The sequence below is a fragment of the Hordeum vulgare genome, chromosome 2H (genome assembly GCF_904849725.1).
Source record: "Hordeum vulgare subsp. vulgare chromosome 2H, MorexV3_pseudomolecules_assembly, whole genome shotgun sequence".
Taxonomy (NCBI): Eukaryota; Viridiplantae; Streptophyta; class Magnoliopsida; order Poales; family Poaceae; genus Hordeum; species Hordeum vulgare.
Genome location: NC_058519.1, coordinates 605,665,387 through 605,685,592, shown reverse-complemented (window position 1 = coordinate 605,685,592; position 20,206 = coordinate 605,665,387). Strand labels below are relative to the sequence as shown.

At 42.6% G+C, this 20,206-nt stretch overlaps 3 protein-coding genes across 3 annotated transcripts in view; 1 reads left to right on the top strand and 2 right to left on the bottom strand.

Moving 5' to 3' along the window:
- Positions 1-6,334: 6,334 nt before the first annotated feature.
- Positions 6,335-20,206, bottom strand: part of LOC123428731 (calcium-transporting ATPase 5, plasma membrane-type-like) — a 52,378-nt gene continuing 38,506 nt past the window's right edge. The window contains exons 10-43 of the mRNA XM_045112898.1: positions 19,209-19,262; positions 18,834-19,061; positions 18,704-18,761; positions 14,828-14,928; positions 14,624-14,755; positions 14,448-14,537; positions 14,040-14,109; positions 13,713-13,783; positions 13,555-13,638; positions 13,401-13,478; positions 13,239-13,310; positions 12,728-12,811; positions 12,547-12,629; positions 12,367-12,475; positions 12,229-12,284; positions 12,107-12,149; positions 11,931-12,014; positions 11,668-11,805; positions 11,478-11,543; positions 11,302-11,400; positions 10,620-10,730; positions 10,378-10,545; positions 9,642-9,701; positions 9,296-9,457; positions 8,736-8,852; positions 8,528-8,626; positions 8,292-8,429; positions 8,000-8,100; positions 7,667-7,712; positions 7,456-7,590; positions 7,255-7,362; positions 7,054-7,145; positions 6,868-6,959; positions 6,335-6,647 (exon numbers count right to left, since the gene is read on the bottom strand). Coding sequence (XP_044968833.1) covers positions 6,598-6,647; positions 6,868-6,959; positions 7,054-7,145; positions 7,255-7,362; positions 7,456-7,590; positions 7,667-7,712; positions 8,000-8,100; positions 8,292-8,429; positions 8,528-8,626; positions 8,736-8,852; positions 9,296-9,457; positions 9,642-9,701; positions 10,378-10,545; positions 10,620-10,730; positions 11,302-11,400; positions 11,478-11,543; positions 11,668-11,805; positions 11,931-12,014; positions 12,107-12,149; positions 12,229-12,284; positions 12,367-12,475; positions 12,547-12,629; positions 12,728-12,811; positions 13,239-13,310; positions 13,401-13,478; positions 13,555-13,638; positions 13,713-13,783; positions 14,040-14,109; positions 14,448-14,537; positions 14,624-14,755; positions 14,828-14,928; positions 18,704-18,761; positions 18,834-19,061; positions 19,209-19,262 — 3,279 coding nt within the window. The 3' untranslated portion in view covers positions 6,335-6,597. The remainder of the gene's footprint in view (positions 6,648-6,867; positions 6,960-7,053; positions 7,146-7,254; positions 7,363-7,455; positions 7,591-7,666; positions 7,713-7,999; positions 8,101-8,291; positions 8,430-8,527; positions 8,627-8,735; positions 8,853-9,295; positions 9,458-9,641; positions 9,702-10,377; positions 10,546-10,619; positions 10,731-11,301; positions 11,401-11,477; positions 11,544-11,667; positions 11,806-11,930; positions 12,015-12,106; positions 12,150-12,228; positions 12,285-12,366; positions 12,476-12,546; positions 12,630-12,727; positions 12,812-13,238; positions 13,311-13,400; positions 13,479-13,554; positions 13,639-13,712; positions 13,784-14,039; positions 14,110-14,447; positions 14,538-14,623; positions 14,756-14,827; positions 14,929-18,703; positions 18,762-18,833; positions 19,062-19,208; positions 19,263-20,206) is intronic.
- Positions 15,183-15,822, bottom strand: LOC123427695. Its single transcript, XM_045111805.1, has 2 exons — positions 15,290-15,822; positions 15,183-15,250 (listed from the first exon to the last, which is right to left on the bottom strand). The coding sequence occupies exons 1-2, from the start codon at positions 15,768-15,770 to the stop codon at positions 15,219-15,221; spliced, it is 513 nt and encodes a 170-aa protein (XP_044967740.1). The 5' UTR covers positions 15,771-15,822; the 3' UTR covers positions 15,183-15,218.
- Positions 15,884-17,649, top strand: LOC123427693 (L10-interacting MYB domain-containing protein-like). The gene is made up of 2 exons (XM_045111802.1): positions 15,884-16,226; positions 16,317-17,649. Exons 1-2 carry the CDS (start codon positions 15,978-15,980, stop codon positions 16,809-16,811), a joined length of 744 nt encoding a protein of 247 aa, XP_044967737.1. The 5' UTR covers positions 15,884-15,977; the 3' UTR covers positions 16,812-17,649.

Sequence of the window (20,206 nt, the reverse complement as noted above, 5' to 3'; positions counted from 1 at the left end):
AGCTCCCGAACTAACCTTCGGCAATAGATTCTTAGTAGCTATTCTAACAACTGCAATAATGTCGGTACGTAGTTGCTAGCTTGTGAGTGGTACATCAACTAGAGAAATAAAGGTTGTTGCCACCTGCCAATCCTCTCCATGTGGAAAATTTTTAGTCAGGCATTGACACCCACCAGGTGGTCGTAGTTCAATTCGTGTCGAGATTCGTTTTGAGTATCGCATAAACAACATATCCTGTTCCTCATCACACTTCGCCCTAGATCCTGCCACCTTTCAACTACAGAAAATCACGACATTCGTTCACTCCTTTTTTTTTGCGAGTAGACATACGACTAGCTTTTTTTAGAGAGAGAGAGAGGATATATACAACTACTCGAAACTGAAAGTTCCAGCCGGAAGTTCAAAATTTTCATTTCAAACTCGAAAGTTTCATCTAGGAATTTCATCGGCAGAGCACGCTGTGACAGAGCCTAGAGGAACCGTTCGTCGACGGAAATAGAAGGGGGTGGTGCCTACCTACAACCAAGTAGCTAGCAATTTTCCAAAATATATTACAAACAAACTAGAACGTGGCTAGGCAGCGCATCGACGCCCGTTCGTATAAGGGAGTGCTCTTGAAAAAGAACTAGAAATCCCACGTGCGATCAGGACAACCCAAAATGAAAAATCCCGTGCGACCTGGTTTCCTTCTCTAGTGCAATTAATTAATTTCTGTACTTTTTCAAAAAGCTACATCTTTTGAACCGGACGTCACAACGACGATCCGTTTTCACGACTTTGTTTCTTACGAAGAGCTCTTCAAAACTAGATCTCATATGGATAGGTTTCGATAAAAAAATTGTGACCAACTTTAGTGCTATTGAAAAACAACTTTTTTTGCCTAGTAGGACAGCCTATTTGATTGATTTTTGTATAAATGAGAAAATCATAGAAAACATGAGGCGCATTTAGTGCTACATACAAGTAACTTTATGCACTATGTGTAAGTGTGAATCTTGTCAACATTATCTCAATTTCCCAATTGTTGTTGTCCAATTGCCTGATGATTAGTTGTGTGTGGTTGATGCTCAATTGCCTACAAATACTACGAAATTGTCAACCACTGATGCCCAGTTGTCTATTTATGATAATCAGTTGTCTATGATTAATGCTCAATTGCTTATAAATACTGTAAAATTGCTAAACTTTGATGCTTAGTTGCCTATTACTGATGATGAGTTGCCTACAATTGATGTTTTGTTGCATATAGATACTATAAATTGCCTACCATTGATGTCCAGTTGTCTGCTATTTGTAAATAGTTGTCATAATTGCACTCGAGTATCACAGAAAAAGTTAGCAGCTTTTAATGTGTTTTTGTGCAACCCCAGTGCATTCAAAAAGCAACTCGCGTGTATTTTTCATTATTATATCTAGCGATTTCAATGTTTTTTGCGAGCAAATCGTGCAAAAACTGAACAACTTGTGTAGGTTTGCGGGCAACTGCATGATCCGCCCCCTATGAAATTTCTCATTACCCCTATGCATCTTATGATGTGTCTCGACTTTTGTAACTAGTCAACACCTGCGACCAGATTAGTCAACACATGCGTGCTCGATAGCATAGGCAGGTGACTACCCTAGAAAAAAAGGCTTTCATACGATCCATCCCCACATAGTTTTAAAATTTGGAATCATGATAGATATCCGATAAAAACTTTTTGACATTGTAGGCAATTTATGTCCCTTGATGAAAAACGACAAGACGAGAGTTGCTTTCCTGTAGCACTAAAGTTGTCTCAAATATCATCTGAAGTTGTCCAAAAAAAGTTTGTCAAAATCTGTTCGTATGAGATCTAGTTTTGAAGAGCTCGTCGTAAGAAACACAACCGTAAAAACGGATCGTCGTTCTAACGCTCGGTTCAAAAGTTATAGTATTTAAAAAACGAAACGGAATAAAGTGAAATGACATGTCACATGCATGCAGTCAACACTTGCGTTGTATGTTGTCCACTTCCATCGGGTGCGCGAGGGTACGCTCGTTTCAGACAAATAGTACAGCTGCACTTTTAAGTATTTGAAAAGAAATTAACACTTAACATCTACATGTTGTCTGATTTGCAAGAAAAATATATATCAAGCTGTAGTTTTTTAGAGGATAAGCATTCTTTCATAGAAGTTGACCTTGCGATCGATTTGTTCATATGTGGGCCACTAGTTGCTACTCCTTTCGTTTTTAAATATATATTTTTTTAAATTCAACATAAATTAATATAAATTAAAATAAATAAATCTGTATTTTAAAATATGTTTATATTCATTCATACGTCATCCACATCAAAATCTATAAAAAAGAACTTATACTTAGAAACGAAGAGAGTAGCACCTATCACATGCATACCACCTAGACACGTATATATTTAATCTGTACGGGCATAGCACCGATAGTTGACCGTAGGAGCAACCGGCCGGACAGAAGACTGCCGTCCATGAAGTATGTTTAGTTAGCACAACAAGACATGATTACCAATGATAATGCGACCTCGATTGTTTTGTCCTGTGTTCAGTAAGCGCCCACAGATTGAAAGGAATCAAGTACAAAATGTACGGCCGCTGGCATCATCACTCTCTAACTTCTGGTTTTCGATCTCCTTCCCACCCAAAAAACAATCTTTGTGGACCTTTCCTTGGATTATAGGATGCGTCTAGTGCGCGTGCATGGACTTTCAAACACGCTACTGCTGGCTCAAAATTATGTTATACCAGTACACATTTCAAGTAAACTTTGGTTGATTAGCGATCGGTTAGACAGAAATCAGCAACACTAAATTTGTCATTAGTACCAAATTGTCAGTTGTTCTGACGATTGGTCTACAGCGTCGTTTGGTATTTTGGTATGTTGCTTAGTTGGATAGTCTCTGTTATACACATCCATCCAGTGGAGAAAAATAAACTGACCCATGATCCCAGCCTAACATATACTCCCTTTGTTTCTAAATATAAGCTTTTCTAGAAATTTACTAATAGACTACATATGGATGTATATAAACATATTTTAAAGTATAGATTTATTTATTTTGCTTCGTATGTAGACTTCTAATGAAATTTCTTAAAAGACTTATATTTAAGAATGGAGGGAGTATACGGGTTAAGTACAGAGTCCTGACTGAGAGCTAAAAAAGAGATCGGTCATTGGAAGTGGTTAATTTCCGTCCGCAGGCTGTTCATATGTCACATTCGGCCTGTTTTGACTTTTGACAGCTGATTAATCGCGCCGTACAATCGATGTACGTAGGTGTTCATTTACATACATAATCTGCATGCAGTTGCTGACAGGGGCAGGCGATCACGTACGTCTCACAAGTCACAAGCCTGTTTTGACTTTCTAGACTTTTGACCGAACTAATCGCGCCGTATAATCGATGTGCGTGGGTGTTTATTTACATACAGGAGAAGAAATTTCGAGCGCGAGACTTTGAAGTGTGGAAAATACAGACGTGTCGTACGGCATGCGTAGTACGGGCACCCATCCCTTGCTAAGTCAAAGCAGCAGCAACTTTTGAAAGAAAAAAAACAGCAGCAAGTCGTGCGTGTTAGAGCAAATCTAGCAGACCCCGCATTCGTCCGGCCCGTAAAACGTGTTTGCAGTTCGCGTAAAAACGTCTATGTGGGTCGGCGTACACGGACGCGGATGCAGACCCGGCATAACAGACCCGTAAAAAAACATATTCATGGAATATGCTTTGGTGGGGGAAAGCGCGGGCTGAAATGTCCTTCCACCAACCGCTTTCGCTCATATGCGGGGCACCGCAACGACGAGGTGGAAACCCGCGAATACGCGGGTTGGGGCCTAGATTTTGCCGTGCCCCGCAAAAATATTTACGGGCCGGGACGGGATGCGGAGTCTGATCGGGCATGTTTTTTCGTCCCAACCAGCATTTTGACAGTTATTTTTTAGGTTAAGGCGGGATGCGGGATGCTCTTACGAGTACGTGCCTACAAGACAAAGTCAGACAGACGCCAAGAGACCGGACTGGCTTACATGCGACTCAAGACCGGAACTGGGCAGTGCATGCAGCTGGTTCACTCACATGTGGCATGCAGCATGTCAGTGATCAACCGTACAAGCATAAGCAAGTCCATGCGTGTTTTGAGCAAACGAGATGCAGAAAAGGAACACATATCCCGATGGAGGAGAAAGAAGGAGACGGTATGAAACTACGAATCATGGGGGACACCGGTAGCAACTAGCAAGGCAGAAGGTTCGGCATCCTCCCCACTAAGGCACGCATACGCACAATTATTCCGGGACGACTGCGCTTTCATCACGACCCGGACGGCTCGGTCGTGTCCACTGAACCGACGATCCCCCGAATGCTAAGCGAAAACGGAACGGAAACGGCCGGTGTAGTGTAGCTGGCCCCGAACACAGGGCCATCTCTATCCTGTGGCGGCGAGGTATATAGCCTCTACCGACGCCGTGGCCGGATCCATGGCCGATGGACTCTCTCCCGTATTCCATTGGTCTTTTAACTGTCACTAGCTTAGACGGGAAGGAAGGATGCCCCTATCCCCGTCCATACAACGAACCAAGGGTATGGTTGCAGGGATATCCTTTGAGGGGCAGAGATAGTCCTTCTATGCAAGGAATGCCATCAGTGGTGAGCTAGACAAAAATGAATGAGGGACGAAACGTAAAATACAAGGATTTGGGGAAGGGGGGGCAAAAGCTAAAAAAATCATCTAAGCCCTTACATATTTTTTCTTTACAAACATGTTCAATATTGGAGGGGCCACAGCCCCCAAAAGCCTACATAGCTCTGCCGTTGGATGTCACCTGTTTAAATTCGAGAGGAGGAAGGACAGGGGCAGCCAGATGTTAAGAATATTTTCCCAAAATGGGGATGGGGTCAACCGCGAAAAATGGGAGGATCGCGGCATTCACCCCGCGTGCGGTGTTGTGCTCACTGGTCGGCCGCTCCTCTCCTTCCTCCACGCCGCCGGCTGCTCCTCTCCTTCCTCCACGCCGTCGGCCGCTCCTCATCTACCTCCGCGCCGACGCTCCTCTCCTTCCTCCGTCACCGGCCGCTCGTCTCCTTCCTCCGCGTTGTCGAGGTGGAGAAGGATTCCCCGGCAAGCGGCACAACTGTACGCTGAAGGTTCTCTGCATCCTTATCCATCAAACCAAACACAACATGGGATAACACCACCCTTTCGATCAAACAAAAAAATGGCTATCTCTAACCATGTGGTTGAGGATGCCCTCAACCACCCTAGTATGTCCGTGCAACCAAACGCATCCCAAGTAACAACTATTGTTCATGATGGTGTGTATGTAGTTGGAGCGAGTTGTCATGATGGTGTTTATTTAGTTCTCATTGTCGGATTGTTAGCTTTTGGTTATATGCGCCCTAGTTATATGCATGGGCTGAGCTTTGTGCATCATGTTTTATATTTGCTTTGTGCTACACTTAATAAAGTCAATAAAAGTGCCGTTTGTCAAAAAAGCCTGATCAGTTTTAAATCACATCAAGTGGAAACGATCAGATACTATCCAAAGCTGCAGAGCATCGAAGGGTCAAAACTACGTGATCGAATGTTCGGACAAGGATGAGCGCTGCAGTTATTAGTATCAGAAGAGACCCAAACACCAGAAGCGTGACCACAACAGGTCTAGAGCTGGCCTCCAATCTTCACATTTTCTCCGTGTGAGAGAACCCCGAGCTGTTAAAACGTCAACAATTGCTGCGGGATCCGGCTGCTACGCTGCATACCTTGCACCTTTCGGCAACTTCTTGGCTGTTTTTCATCACAACTTCGTCAACAGAATATGTAGATTCATTGATCTTGTCCTGCTGTCGTCCATAGTTCTCGCCCGTGAGCAGCACAAGGAACACGCCTACACTGCTGCACATGTGTGAACAAAAAGTTGACAAATAGTATCGCGTTCGAGTCTGTGTCAACAGCACGTGAACGCCAAGGACGAACGAACATATGTGATAACACATGACTCTAACTCCACTTTCAACGTGTGTGGCGTAGCACGTGTTCCTCTGAACCCAACGAATCCAGCACATATACCTGCTCCCGCCGTGTCACCTCGAACCAGCACCAGAACGCAACAACACAGCAAATGCATCATGGCTTAGCGTCAAGGCATTGCATACTGATCTTCAGAATTGATTGATTCGTTCCGATTTTGACAACACTCTTGAGGTTTTGAAATAGTTTTGCAGCCAAAGTTGTCTTGAATCCAGCTCTCACAGAACGAAATGGCTCCATGCACTGCCACAAAGAAGACAGTGTGCACAGAAAATGGCAGAGCAGAATAACAAACTAACTGGGAAAGCAAACAGAAGACAAACTGTTATAGTGCTCCATTCCAGCATCCATTTTAAGCTAAATCCCAGCTTCCAAGTCATCAGCCACAAGGGGGGCACTGTCAGGCGTGTTGTTGAAGATAGCGTGGCAAATCCCCAAAAGTGAGAGCCCTAATATTATCCACTTCAAACCTAGTGTATTTACAAATCCAAATCACCAGATAATTACAGCCCCGACGATCGTGTTAAAACTCCACGCAAAAACTGCAAAGGTCCTCCTCGACGCCAGCCCGTCACTTCACACCACCTCGATGTGCTTCACACCGTCGTCTTCCTTCGCATCACCAGCTGCACAACATGGAAAATTATGTGAGGCATGATCAGCATGGAAGATATGCAAGGATAGTTTTTCGCAACGACAAAAGAAGATGCACGAGGATAGCGGGCCAACGTCAACATGAAGTCGCAAAGACAAAAGAAGATGCGCGAGGATAGCGGGCCAACGTCAACATGAAGTCAAGCCTAGGCAAGGAAAGAAAGAAAGCACGCGATGTGGAACATAACATACCCTCTTTCTTGGCTGGGCAGCAGCAAGAGAACATATCTAACAACGGACGGTCTGCAACAGGGATAAGCTTTCCCACGAGTGCTAACGGCCAGCTGAACAAAGAAGAGGAAAATCCCATCAGCTAAAGTTGTAAACGGAGGTACAAGATATATATGTTCTGTTTCATGAACTTAAATAGACTTATACCTGATAAAAGCAAGACCTATGGACACCAACCACAGCTGCCAGCTCAATCTGACTGTTGTCGTGAACTTACCAAGAAACTCGATGATAAGCACCTGCACATATATAAATATACAGGAATGAGCAAATGACAATAGCAAAACGAAGATCACTTCATGTGGCATAAAGAACCCCACAAGAACTACTTCTGCGCCCTTTTCTTACCTGGAGCACAACCGTTATGGCTATAATGGCAATGAAGAGGCGGTTCCCTGCAATACCCTTGAAAATATTCAGCTCATCTGGTTTCCGAGCGTTGAACTCACTGAACACCTGCAGAAGACAAGATTATGGGTTATGTTTAACCCCGTCATATCAACTGTATGTTATTTCTGAGTCAGACTAGAGCAAAAGTCAATGACTCACTTGACAGAGAACAAATGTGTTGAATATGAAGGTATTTTTCAGCATTTCAGCATGCGCTGGGTTGTCATGTTCCAACCGTAGAAGGCTCAGGCCCTTGAAGTTGAGAGTAAGGAGGATTGCAACTTGATAGAAAGCCTGAAGAAACAATATGTTAGGCTGCAGAATGACCACAGATATCATGAAGAGTGAAATGCATGCATCTATAGCATACCATTATGAGCAAGTTTCTCCACATGATATTTGTTATCAAAGGCTCCCTGCAAACAACAAGGTCAGGACAGCGTCAGCATGCAGAAAGCAAACTTTGTTGGCACAAGCGTATGCAACAAGGTCAGGACTGCTACATCTGATCTATCTAACAAGAAAAGGAAGAAAAACGTTATCTATTCATGCACTATACCTACTTCACATAGTGGGATACACAAACATGTGTTATCAGGGATATTCGCAAATCACTTCCAACCATGAAGTTTGCCAGATAAGAGGTCTTAAATTATGCCGAAACCAAGGAAGATATTTGCAACAATAGCTCAAGAGAACAAACCTCCGTCCAACCGGTGCTCTCTCCATAAGATGGTTGTTAGGTGGCTCAGTCGCCAATGCAAGCGCTCCCAGAGTGTCCATGATTAGATTAACCCAAAGCAACTGTAAACAAGGGAGGCAAGAGCATACAATATTACCCATTATTACAGAAACTGGAACGAGCAATTCATGTCAACTTATAAGCGGTTTAGAACACCAGCAGAAAGAAAATACCCTTAAAACGAACTACAGTGAGACGTTAAAAAAATAGCCTTGAAAAACAACTTTGTCCAGTGATCTGGAAGAATTCGAACCTGGACAGCATTCAGTGGCACGTCACCAGAACTGACAGCAGAAACTACATTAATTATCAAGGCTGCAACGTTGACGGTCAGCTGGAACTGAATGAATTTCTGAATGTTTGCATAAACTGAACGTCCCCATCTTACAACCTAAATCCAGAAACAAATATCAGATGTTGCCATAGCGGAGGATAATGAGAGAAAACAATTTCTGCTAAAAATAATCAATGAGGACACAACGTACATACCCTAACGAGTGTAGCAAAATTGTCATCCAAGATAATAATATCAGAACTCTCCTTAGCAACTTCAGTTCCCTGGATGCCCATCGAGAGACCAATGTCGGCCTATAAATTCAAAATTGTGTAAGTAATAACGGATGCTGGTTCTTGAACATATCATGAAGATTGCTTCACAGCTGATGCAAAACAAAATGAATATTAGCCATTCACAAACCTCATGCAGTGCCGGCGCGTCGTTTGTGCCATCACCAGTTACAGCAACAACATGACCTCTGCTCCTGAGTGCCTTAACAAGTAAAAGTTTATCATTCGGGGAAGACCTCCCCATAACCTGCGACAATGTACAGAGAGTACACTTAATTGAAAGGGCAAAGTAGAAATGATATGCAAAACATAAGGCAATTGGTATAAACTAAACACATGGAAACATCAAATTAAGCCAAAATAGCACAATAATTTTAATCACGGAAAAAAACATTGTTCACTCGTGCCAAGAACTGTGTGTTCTATATTTCTGCATATCCTAACATTTTAGCGCATGATGGGAGGCATAGACAAAATCAAAACAAACATAACCCAAGAGATTTAGGTAAATAAAGAGTGTGCGCCAAATCATCTCCACTACTGCATCTATGCATGCCCAGAAAGTGAACGATTGGTATTACACTTGCTGGTTTGGCACGTAGTGCACACTGACAGTTAAACTGTAGTTTCTTACAAGGTCGTATCCACTGAAATAAACATGATACAAGTAATGGAGGAGGATAAACATACAGAAATTTTGTCGGCAACTTCCTCCCTTTCCAAATCTGTCAACTCCCGAAACGTCTTCCCTTCAATGATGGTTGGCTCTGATACGTTAGGATCAGTAAGAATACCACATTCCAAGGCAATTGCTCTGGCAGTTTGAAGATTATCCCCAGTGACCATGCGGACCTAGACATTTAAAAAACAAACTGAATACAAGATATCCAGAAAAACACTTGGCTAACATAGCTAGTACAAAACTAAGTTATGGAACTCATCAAATGACGACCGTCTAGGCATATGGTATACAGTTACTAAGATATGGCAGAAACTAGCGTACGGTCACCGACTCGCGCAAGAATATAAGAAATACCTTAATGCCAGCTGCCGTACACAAGCGGATAGAATCTTGAACTCCTGGGCGGCAGGGATCCTGTAAGTGAATTAGTTGTAAATTCTTACAAACCAATGAGGGTCTAAATGGTCCATGACTTACAAAGGCTGTTACTAGATATCAGTACAGTAATCATTAAGCAAGAAACAAAAGAGAGTGGCCTCATGCAAGTTATACATATGCTGGTATCGCTTATAGATTTGGTAGAAGGACATGCTTATTGTACATGCAAAATTTCAATAAATGTTACAAAAATATCACTACGCAAGAAATACAAAGTAATGATCTCATGTATGTGGCAAAAATGTTATGATAACTAGAAATGTCACTATAGTTACTAGTACAGGCTTCTGCATTACTACCATCAAAATTTCACGAATTAAGAGCAATCCTGATGGTTCTGTGTCTAAAGAGCAGCAAGCAGATGCCCAACAGTATTTCTTTTTCTATAGCTTTTACTCGTGATTTTAGCATGTAATTGTTTGAGATATGGGTAGTACTTATCCAGAAGAACAGTTTACTAGAAACAAATTGGATACAGAGGGTCTGAGAGAGAGAGGAAGTAATGCCAGTAGAACTAGTAACGTGCACGTATGCAATCGCAAACAATGATATCAAACCACTAATCACACATCTAGGAGAGCTGAGCCATCGAAATAATTATAACCCATTAATAGTCAAGGCTAATAGCTTAAAATGCAGGTTTGCTACTTACCTTTATTCCCACAATACCAAGCATAATCAGGTTATCTTCGGGTAATACCCAGTCAGCCCTCTGGTCCTCCTTCGGAACATCACTCATCTCACAAGGTCTGTATGCAAAGGCGACACAGCGAAGGCTAGCAACAGCCATGTCCTCAATGAATTTCTTGAACTCAGCAGCCTTAAACAGTAATTAGTTAGTTAGTTAGTTGCAACCATACTGTACTTAAGCAAATGATGGGAATTTGAAGTTACTTTCTCAGGAGTCATTGAGTGATTTGAACCATCCATGTCAACCCAACTAGTGCATGATTCCAAAATAAGTTCAGCAGCTCCTTTCCAGTATACATGAACCTCAGAGTCACCCTCCAGAAAGAAAGAAAAATGCATTACTTGAGGAGGTCAGAGATAACACATTAGCAGCCAATTGAGCAGATATTCATTTATGGTCTATAACTCTCTTGATATTAAATTTTCAACAAAGAGGAGGTCGGAGATAACACATTAGCAGGCAAATGAGCAGATATTCATTTATGGTCTATAACTCTCTTGAAGGAAGCAGGAAAGATGTACATGGTTACTCATAATTGTGAGTAACCATGATATTAGATACAATTCACCTGTTCCTACAGCCCCCCCCCCCCCCCCCCTCCCCTTGTGGAACATCTCTAACAAACAAAGGGTACTGAGTACTGACATAGAATCATAGAAATGGTACAATTTTATCAGCCCAAACCATTAGCAGTACAACTACCTATAGGATGGACACAGATGCTATTTGGCCTATTAGCAAAGTATAAATTCAGCAATGGTTCATTGAAAGGGCAATCAAATTTTTTTCGCAAGACATGTCATGCAAAGTTACCAGACAAGGAATTTGCCGAGGACAAGATAAAAAGTTAAGGAAATTGTCATTACTGCAGATAAAATGAATTACCACTTGCACAGCAACCCCGCCTCGCTTTTTCTCTGAATTGAATGGGAAGACTTGAAGAATGGAGGATTTCGATCTTGTTTCACTGAATTTCATACCAAGCTGTAGAATATACAGATCATGGTTACCAAGCAGGAGACACAGAGAATATAGGCTGACGCTACTACGAGAAGCCATACCTGCAACCCCCAAGAGAGTATAGCCTTTTCAGTTGGTGATCCAGTAACCTCTGGAGCTTGACCACCCTGTGACATCAAACAGAAGTCAGTAGGCACACACAGCTGAACCATAACATGAGAAAGGAAGAAGAACATGTTCAGATTCCTGGATGAAAAGGTGCATGTACATAAATTATAAGTATAGGCTGACCTCAGGCTCAAATATGCTTCCGGATGTATTCTGAGCAATTCCTTCAATAATCATTGTTGACACGGGAGCAGATAGCTTCTGAGTGTTATCTGGAGGATCCATCTTCTCTCCACCAAAGTATGCCTCAACAACAGTCATCTTAATAGTGACAATGAAGAAAGGGGAAAGGAGTCAAGGCCAGAGCATATTTGAGAAATCACAAATCCAACTGTGGAATTTCCATGTAGTAAGACGAGGACAATACTAAAAAAATAGCTTTCCACCTGATTTAAAGTTAATGTTCCAGTCTTGTCACTGCAAATTGTTGTTGCGGAACCCATTGTCTCACATGCAGAAAGTCTCCTGACCTATAACATAAGGTTGGAAGAATGCATGAGACCGGCTGTTACGACAAGGAACACAGCAAGTAACACAACACAAGCAAGCAATGGCAACATACCAGAGCTTTATCCCTCATCATTTTGCGCATCGAAAAGGCGAGCCTGACAAAAATATGCAGTGTAACTGGCTAAGTGACTGCTAGTATGTTACGAGAAAATTACAAATTAAATTTATGCTTACGTCAATGTGACAGCCAATGGTAGTCCTTCGGGAACAGCCACAACCACAATTGTGACCTAATTACATCCCAAGATCATTAAGATAACAGAAACTGTAAAAAGCAAGTCGGCAGTCCTGAATACTAGATTGAATACCTACCGCCACTGTGAAGATTTTAACTACTCCACGTATTGTCTCGCCGACACCCATCTTTCCTTTCACGTATTGTGGAGAGCCATCCGGATTGTACGTATGCCCAGTGAAATACCTAGAAGAAAACAAGGTGACAGAAATAAGCCACAAAGCTAGTTCGCCAAATTAAACTATGCATCAACATACCTGGCCAAGAGGACAACGAGAACAGCGACAGCAACAGAAAGTCCAATTATTCCAATGAAGGTAGCAACACCATTCAAGCGAACCTACTCCAGAACAATAAGATCATGCCAATTCATACGATCAAAAAAAGGAGTCAACACATGAAGTCATGCATAGGCTAATAACAAGTACAGGATCAAACCTGTAAGGGTGTTTCTTCACCAGAGTCTTCAGATATGCTTGCCATGAGTAGCCCCCATTCAGTGTTAATACCAACAGCGGTCACCTGGGTAACATACAGTAGATTCCCCATGATCAATAATCTATTGCAATACATACCTCACTAGCATAGTACCACGTACATATGTTACGAGTTACTACAGCACCCAAAAAACAACTATACTTGAGCCCAGGCGGACTCAGGTTGGCCAAAAAGAGACTAGCCCAACCCACCATGAATGAAAAAAAAATGCCACTCTTTAAATGTGAGAAATGTGAGTTATAGTATCACAATACCTTCTCTCTCTTTTTTCAGGAACTAAAATGTTTCAAGCAAGATCAAATTAATAACTTAATCTAATATGTCCCACAGGAAAACTATGAATTGAGATTACTGCACTTCTACTTCACACCACAAACTCAAAGTACAGAAAGTTTCAGAAGCTGAAAGGAGATACACATTTTCTCCATTTGGTATATACAGACAGACTCACCAGCATTGTACCATAGCCATCGGCGACTTTGCAACCCGACATTAGAAAAGGTGACTTCTGGTCTTTGTTTACCTTCAACAAGCAACCAGCTTGCAGTGTCAGCTTAATACTTTGACTAAACTTGTTCTAAAAGGCAAAAGGCATACGAAGGTAACTACTCACTATTTTGCTTTCGCCTGTCATGCTTGATTCATCTATGGAGAAGGAGTGACCACTAATAAGGACTCCATCAGCAGGTACCTGACACAGAAATTAGATTAGCACCTTGTATTACTAAACTGCTTGCAACCAAAATAAAGAAGAATGGCATTCGTACCTGGTCACCAATCTTGAGGGGCACTACATCTCCAATAACCAAATCATAAATTGATACCTTGATTCGCCTTCCACCTCTCACAACCTGACCGAGAACATCTGAGACGTTATTCAGGAAAGAAAAAACAATTTACAACAAGATAAGTCTAAAGTTTTAACCTCCAATTGAATGTTCTGTTTCTCCTCATTCAAGTTTTGGAACTGCAACGATTGTTTGTAGTCACTGGTAGCTGGACAATATAGTGAGCCGTTAATAATAAATGCCAAGTAACATGTCAAAGATAAGTTTCAGGAATACATGCTGTGACTGCATCACTTTCAAACACTTCTTATTTTTCTTATTAGGTACTGATCTATAGTGTCTAAGGAATTTAGACAACTGGCAAGTGTAAGTTAAAGGACAGACCCTTCTAAACGTTGATATATTTATTATAATTGCTCTCACAGAAATAACCAGAAAACGGAAAGATGTCTGTGGTGGCATACCTGTAACAAAAATAACAAGGAGTACAGCAAAGGCAATGCTCGCCCCATCATACCAACCTTCTTTTATCCCCTAGAAACCAAAAAAGTTGTAATGGGAGTCATAAACTCATAGCAAGACACAAGAATGGTGATGAGCCATCTAGTTAATGGTAAACGGCCAAGCAAAGAGCAAAACCTAAATGTAAACAAGTTACAAGTATGGTTTTGTTTCCGTACAATAAGTCATGAAAATTGCATACAGTACAAGGAATGATGCTGGAGCAATATTATGCTAAAGAATAGATGAACTAATGATGCAACATGTTTAGGTTACAAGCACAAGTCATGAAAAATGCATATAGTACAAGGAATGATGCTGTATCAACACGCAGAAGTAAAGAACAGATGAACTAAAGATCCAACGCACACCTCTGTATATATGCCCAAGGCCAATGAAACCGCAGCGGCGACCATGAGGATGATGAGTGTCAAATCTTTACATGCATCCCACACGAAGGCCTAAATAACAGTGAGAACACACCAAAAGTGAGCCTTCAGGACAGAAGACAGCAATTGTCATACTAATATAAAAGAACCACTCATACCATATAGCTTCTCCCTTTCTTACGAGGGTACGTGTTTGACCCGAATGCATTTTTTCTCGCATCAATATCAGAGTCATCTCCACTGATCCCCTTGTCAGGGTCTGTCTTTAGCATATTTGCTAGCCCTGAAATCTGTAGGGAAAGTTACGAGACGCAAACTATGACAGAAAAGTGTAAAGCGCAGTGACAACAGAATTAGCTCACCCCTTCATACTGCTGTAGAGCAGAGTAGTTATGATCTCTGGTCAGTGCCGTCAGCTGATCTTCCTTAATTCCAAAGCCAAGTGCACCATCCGCATGTGCTTCTGCAAAAATCACCATTGAAGCAATTATATCAGAAATTCATGAAACTGATCTGTACACCCCTTGATTATAGTCTGAGGGGGTGTTTGTTTCAGCTTTTGGTGGCTTTCCACGAAAAAAAGCCAACAAAGCTCACCAAACAGCCTAGCTTAGCTATTGGCTTTGACAAAGCCGGCCTCTCCATTGCACGTAGGAGAGAAAGCACCCCGAGACGTGCTTTCCGTGGCTTTCCTTCGCTTCCCGCAAAGTGATCCGAACCGTTTTGTATAAGGGACATTTCGTTCTAAGGAAATTACAACCGAATGCCACTCGAATTTTTCCCACAGCCCCACCAGTTACGAGTCACGACCGCACGCGCTCGACCGCTCCCTGCCTCCACCCCACCAGTCCCTTCCACGAACACCACGCGCCCGACGCATCCTCCTAGGGTTCCTCCTCCCGCCGCCGCCGCCTCGTCTACTCCTCCCGCCGGCGAGCGGCGCACCTCCTGGCGGCGAAGACCTTCTCCCTCCGTCGCCATCCTCCCGTCCCCGCCGTCCTCGAAGTGGCACGCAGTCCTCCCGTCGCCGACAGCACGAACTCCGCCGCCGGCCTCCCGTCCCCTCCTCTCTGCTTCTCCCGGCCTCGTCGTCCGCCGCGGAGGGATCCCCGCCGTGCTAGCTCGCCGCTGCTCCCTCCTCCCTGCCGGATTCGTCCACCTCCCTGCCGGATTCGTCCACAGCCCTGCCGGATTCGTCCACCTCCCTGCCGGATTCGTCGTCGGCCTCAGGTATAGCTCCCGTCCCCTCCTCTCTGCTTGTACTGCTTGGGCTCCCATAGATGCTAGGACTTGCTTGGCCTCCATAGATGGGATAGGAACAGCAAGTACTTGCCGCCTCCATTTGTTTGTAGCTAGTTTATTTGTTTGTAACAGCAAGTACTGGGATAGGAACAGCAAGTACTGGCCTCCATCTGATGTTTATTTGTTTGCTGTAATTTTGATAGAAACTAGTGAAGAAACAATGTTGCCACTTGGGATGCATACCGTGTTAGAGTGTTTTGCGACATTTGTATGGAAGAAGTGAACAACAACAACAGGGATGGGGGCTGCTTGAGTAAAAAAGGCTATGAAAATCTGGAGAGAAAATTTTATGAGAAAGTAGGAGAGAAGCTAGTGAGGAAACAATTTAAGAACAAATGGGATCAGTTGAAAAAGGAGTACACGTGGTGGATGGAATTGCTAAATGCAACCGGACTAGGCTGGGATCCCCAAACAAAAACCATGGATGCAGATGATGATTGGTGGAAAATTCACCTAGAGGTAATTTATCATGTTTTGAACTATCTTTCTTCCTGTCTAGTTTTTGCTCAAATAATTGGACTCATGTATCTATTCTGTTATTATTTTCAGATGCGCCCCGATCATGCAAAATTTAGGAACGGGCCACCTCCCAATTTGGAGCAGCAAGATGTTATGTTTAGGAAGGCACATGTCACCGGAGAATCAGCGGCCATTGCTGGACAGGAAACAGGAGGGGGCAAGGAAGCTCCAATATTGCTTGAGGATGATCGTGGTACCTCCTCCAAAATAACAGGAAAGCGCAAGTTTGGTGCTGGAGAAGGCAACGAAAAAGAGAGCCCATTTTTCACGGTTTACAACAATGCTCTCAACACACTTGTTTCAAGGAATGAAGGTAGTTCTTCCACCAAGGCTGACAAGGTCCCAACTATGAAGGAGTTTTTAGCGACGGTTCGGGAGTGTGGAGTGAGTGAAGGAACTGACATCATGTTCACAGCAAGCAAGCTTGCCATGAACAGGGATTCAAGAGAGGTGTTTGCAGCATTTGCAACAAATGAGGGGAGGCTCGATTGGCTGCAGCGTACACATGCTGAGATGAACAAGTAGATGAGTCATGTATTATGTGTATCATTGTTGTATTTCTCAAGACTATCTGTATGAACCACCATTGTATTTCCTTATTCTGTGAACCTTTGCTTATTGTTGTGTGAAACATTGATGTATTCGAATAATGAACCTATTCTATTTGAACCTGTTATGTTTTGTTGCTTGTTGCATGTCTACTATTTGTTCAATGTACAATATGGTTGTTGCATGTATGCTATTTGTCCAATGTTCTATATGGTTGTTGCATGTGTACTGGTTTTTGACATGTTCTATTTTCTTGTTGTCTAGATGGATGATGGTGGCACTGAAAGTGATGAAGAAATTGAGAAGACGCGTCATCTTCTTGGATTGGCGCGCGACATGGCTGTGTTGGGCTACTATGGTAACCTCTATTGCGAGAAGTATTTGAATAAGGCACCTAAGAGGATTCCACAACAAACTGGGCTTGAATGGGTTAATGAACATCTTGGAAATAGAAAAAGATGCTACAAGATGTTTAGGGTGTATCCAGATGTGTTCCATAAATTGCATGACCTTCTAGTTTCTAGCTATGGGTTAGAATCAAGTGTTTTCATGTCATCTCTAGAATCCCTAGCTATGTTTTTATGGATGGTTGGAGGGCCACAGTCAGTTAGACAAGTTGAGATTACTTTTAGTCGTTCAACTGAAACAATTTCTCGGAAGTTTCACATGGTTCTGAATTGCTTGTACAAATTGGGTAAGGATAACATAAAACCAGTAGATCGGAATTTCAAGGATGTGCATCCAAGGCTTCAAGATCCACGCTTTTGGCCTCATTTCAAAGATGCCATTGGCGCCATAGATGGCTCATATATTCCTGTTGAAGTTCCGAAGATGAGAAGGTTAACCACACTGGAAGGCATGGATACACATCACAGAATCTGCTAGCGATATGTGACTTCGATCTGAGATTCACATTTGCTGTTGCTGGTTGGCCTGGTTCAGTACATGATACACGCATTCTCCAACGGAGCATCGAAAAGTATCCAGTCGAATTCCCGACCCTCCTGGTGGTAATATTCTCTATGATTATTCACATGACTCTACTGCACATGCATTGCTATTTATTTGATTCTGATTGTCACATTTCCTTTTATGCCCAGATATGTACTACCTTGTTGATTCAGGTTATCCAAATAGGAAGGGATTCCTAGCTCCTTTTAAGAACAACACGTACCATATCCCAGATTTTCGCCGAGAAGGGCGACCAACAAAAAGAGAAGAACTTTTCAACTTTCTACATTCATCGCTTCGGAATGCTATTGAGCGTGTTTGACATGAAAGCAAGGCGTGAACGCATTGCTACCGAAGTGTTCGATTCGAGAAGAAGATGATCTACTCATGCTAGCTAGTTATTATGTGTAACGTTATTGACATGTAGTTTGAATTAATATATATTAATTATGGACAATATTCTATTTGTGTAATGGTACGATATGTATTTTGGACAAATCTATATCCTACTAATATTTTTTTTAATGCTATGTATTACTCGGAACTCTAAGGGTACGATATTCTATTTGTGTAATGGTACTCGGAACTCTAAGGGTATTTTAGACATATCCTCGATCCACAGCTAGACAGCCAGCCAAGTCGCCAAACAGTGACATTCAGATAAGCAGCTTTCCCTGCACAACAGCTTTCCCTTCACAGCCACAGCCACAGCCAGCCAGCCACAGCCCAAACAAACAGGCCCTGAATTCAGTGCGCATTCAGATGACTAGTATTGAATGACATATAGTACATATTAGTATGTTCCTACAAAGCATTATTAAATTGTTTGCTTGGAATGCTCAAAGGAGCAAACCCAAACGACGATTGTACAGAGCACAGGCAGGACTGGTAAGCAGGTAGGTGAGAAAATAAACTACCTGGTACGTCCTTTGTCTGAGAACCAAGTCGAGCTGCTTCTTTGAAGCGGAATGCAGCCTGAACAGGGAAATTAAAAAATCAGCATAAATCAACTAAATGAAACAAAAAGAATACATGATGGTACAATACCCTGATAACATGAGCTTGTGCACGAATTTTTCTTATGACTTCCTCCTTTTGCGCCTCTTTTTTCAAGTCCAATGTGTATCTGAATCGCCTTGATGCATTCAGGACAAGAGCTGCTTGCTGCAGTGGACGAGAGACAAAGGGATTACATTCAGAACAGTCCACAAGATCAGCACTCAATAGCAGAAAGAATCGATGTGTCCAGTCTCCTAAAAAGGGAAGCTCCAGTTGCTGTCAGCACCCGGCAAAGACCACATTGCACTAGCCCTGAATATTGAATGTTTTCTGGATGACCATAAACAAGGTGAACATCCTAATCAAATCTTGGCATATATTTCACAAAGAGAAACAGAAGCACTCATAAATAAAGGGTTGCACCACCAGCACAAACTTTGTGCCGAATACTGCGGCACTAAACTGGCGGGCTGAACACTGTGTCAGATACTCCAAAGTTTAAGCAGGTCCAATACAACTACACTTTTGGACACGACTGCAAATTTGTCCATGCAATGCTGGAAGTTGTTAGTTAGACGCAAACGCCAGTTTACATACAAAAGAATAATTATCAAAAGAACTGAAAAGGGTCACGGCCCTAATGACCAGCAACCACTTGTGCAGGTGGCTGGCAGGGCCCCCAGAGGGGATCAAATCATCCTACATCCACATGTTTCAACAAGGTCCAGCTAATCCTTTCTGTTCTTGCTAAATTTCTGAATGTGTCCGACAGTTGCGGGCCACTGGTCCCTAGTATAATAGAGCTTTATGAAAAGACCATCGCAAAGCAAATCTGAAGGAATCGGACATGACAACAACAGGTTGTGGCGTTTTCGAGAGGTATTTGGGAGTATGTACGAAATGAACGAACAGTGTATATACGGAATTGTAAACATTGTGAATCTGGGATGTTTGCAAAAGCTTTAGGACTGCTTGCCGACATGAATGGCGCAAATGTGGACACTCTCAACAGAAAATTGAATACTACGTCATCTGCACCAGTCTCGGACCCTACTGCTGAGTCAAACCTAGGCATGACTATTATGAAATTCGAGACGCCAGAACAAAATAATCTGCGCGAACGCTCCCGAGGCAAGCACGTCGGCAGCTCAAGCAATGCCACGGTTCGACGCGTGGCTACTCCACTCTACCAATCCAGAATATTATAATGCGCATCGACATCTACAGAGTTCTACTCCAAAATCGTCAGTATTCGGAAGAAAAATGCAAAAGCAAGAGAACAGTTCTAAAGCATTATTAAAAAAATGCGAGCGTATCTCTGAGAAAGGGAAGAGCGGCCCAAATCCAACGCAACTTCAGTCGGCGTCAAAGGCAACAGAACAGTTCGAAAGCACCGAGGGCACAACAACGCAAAGCCAGTG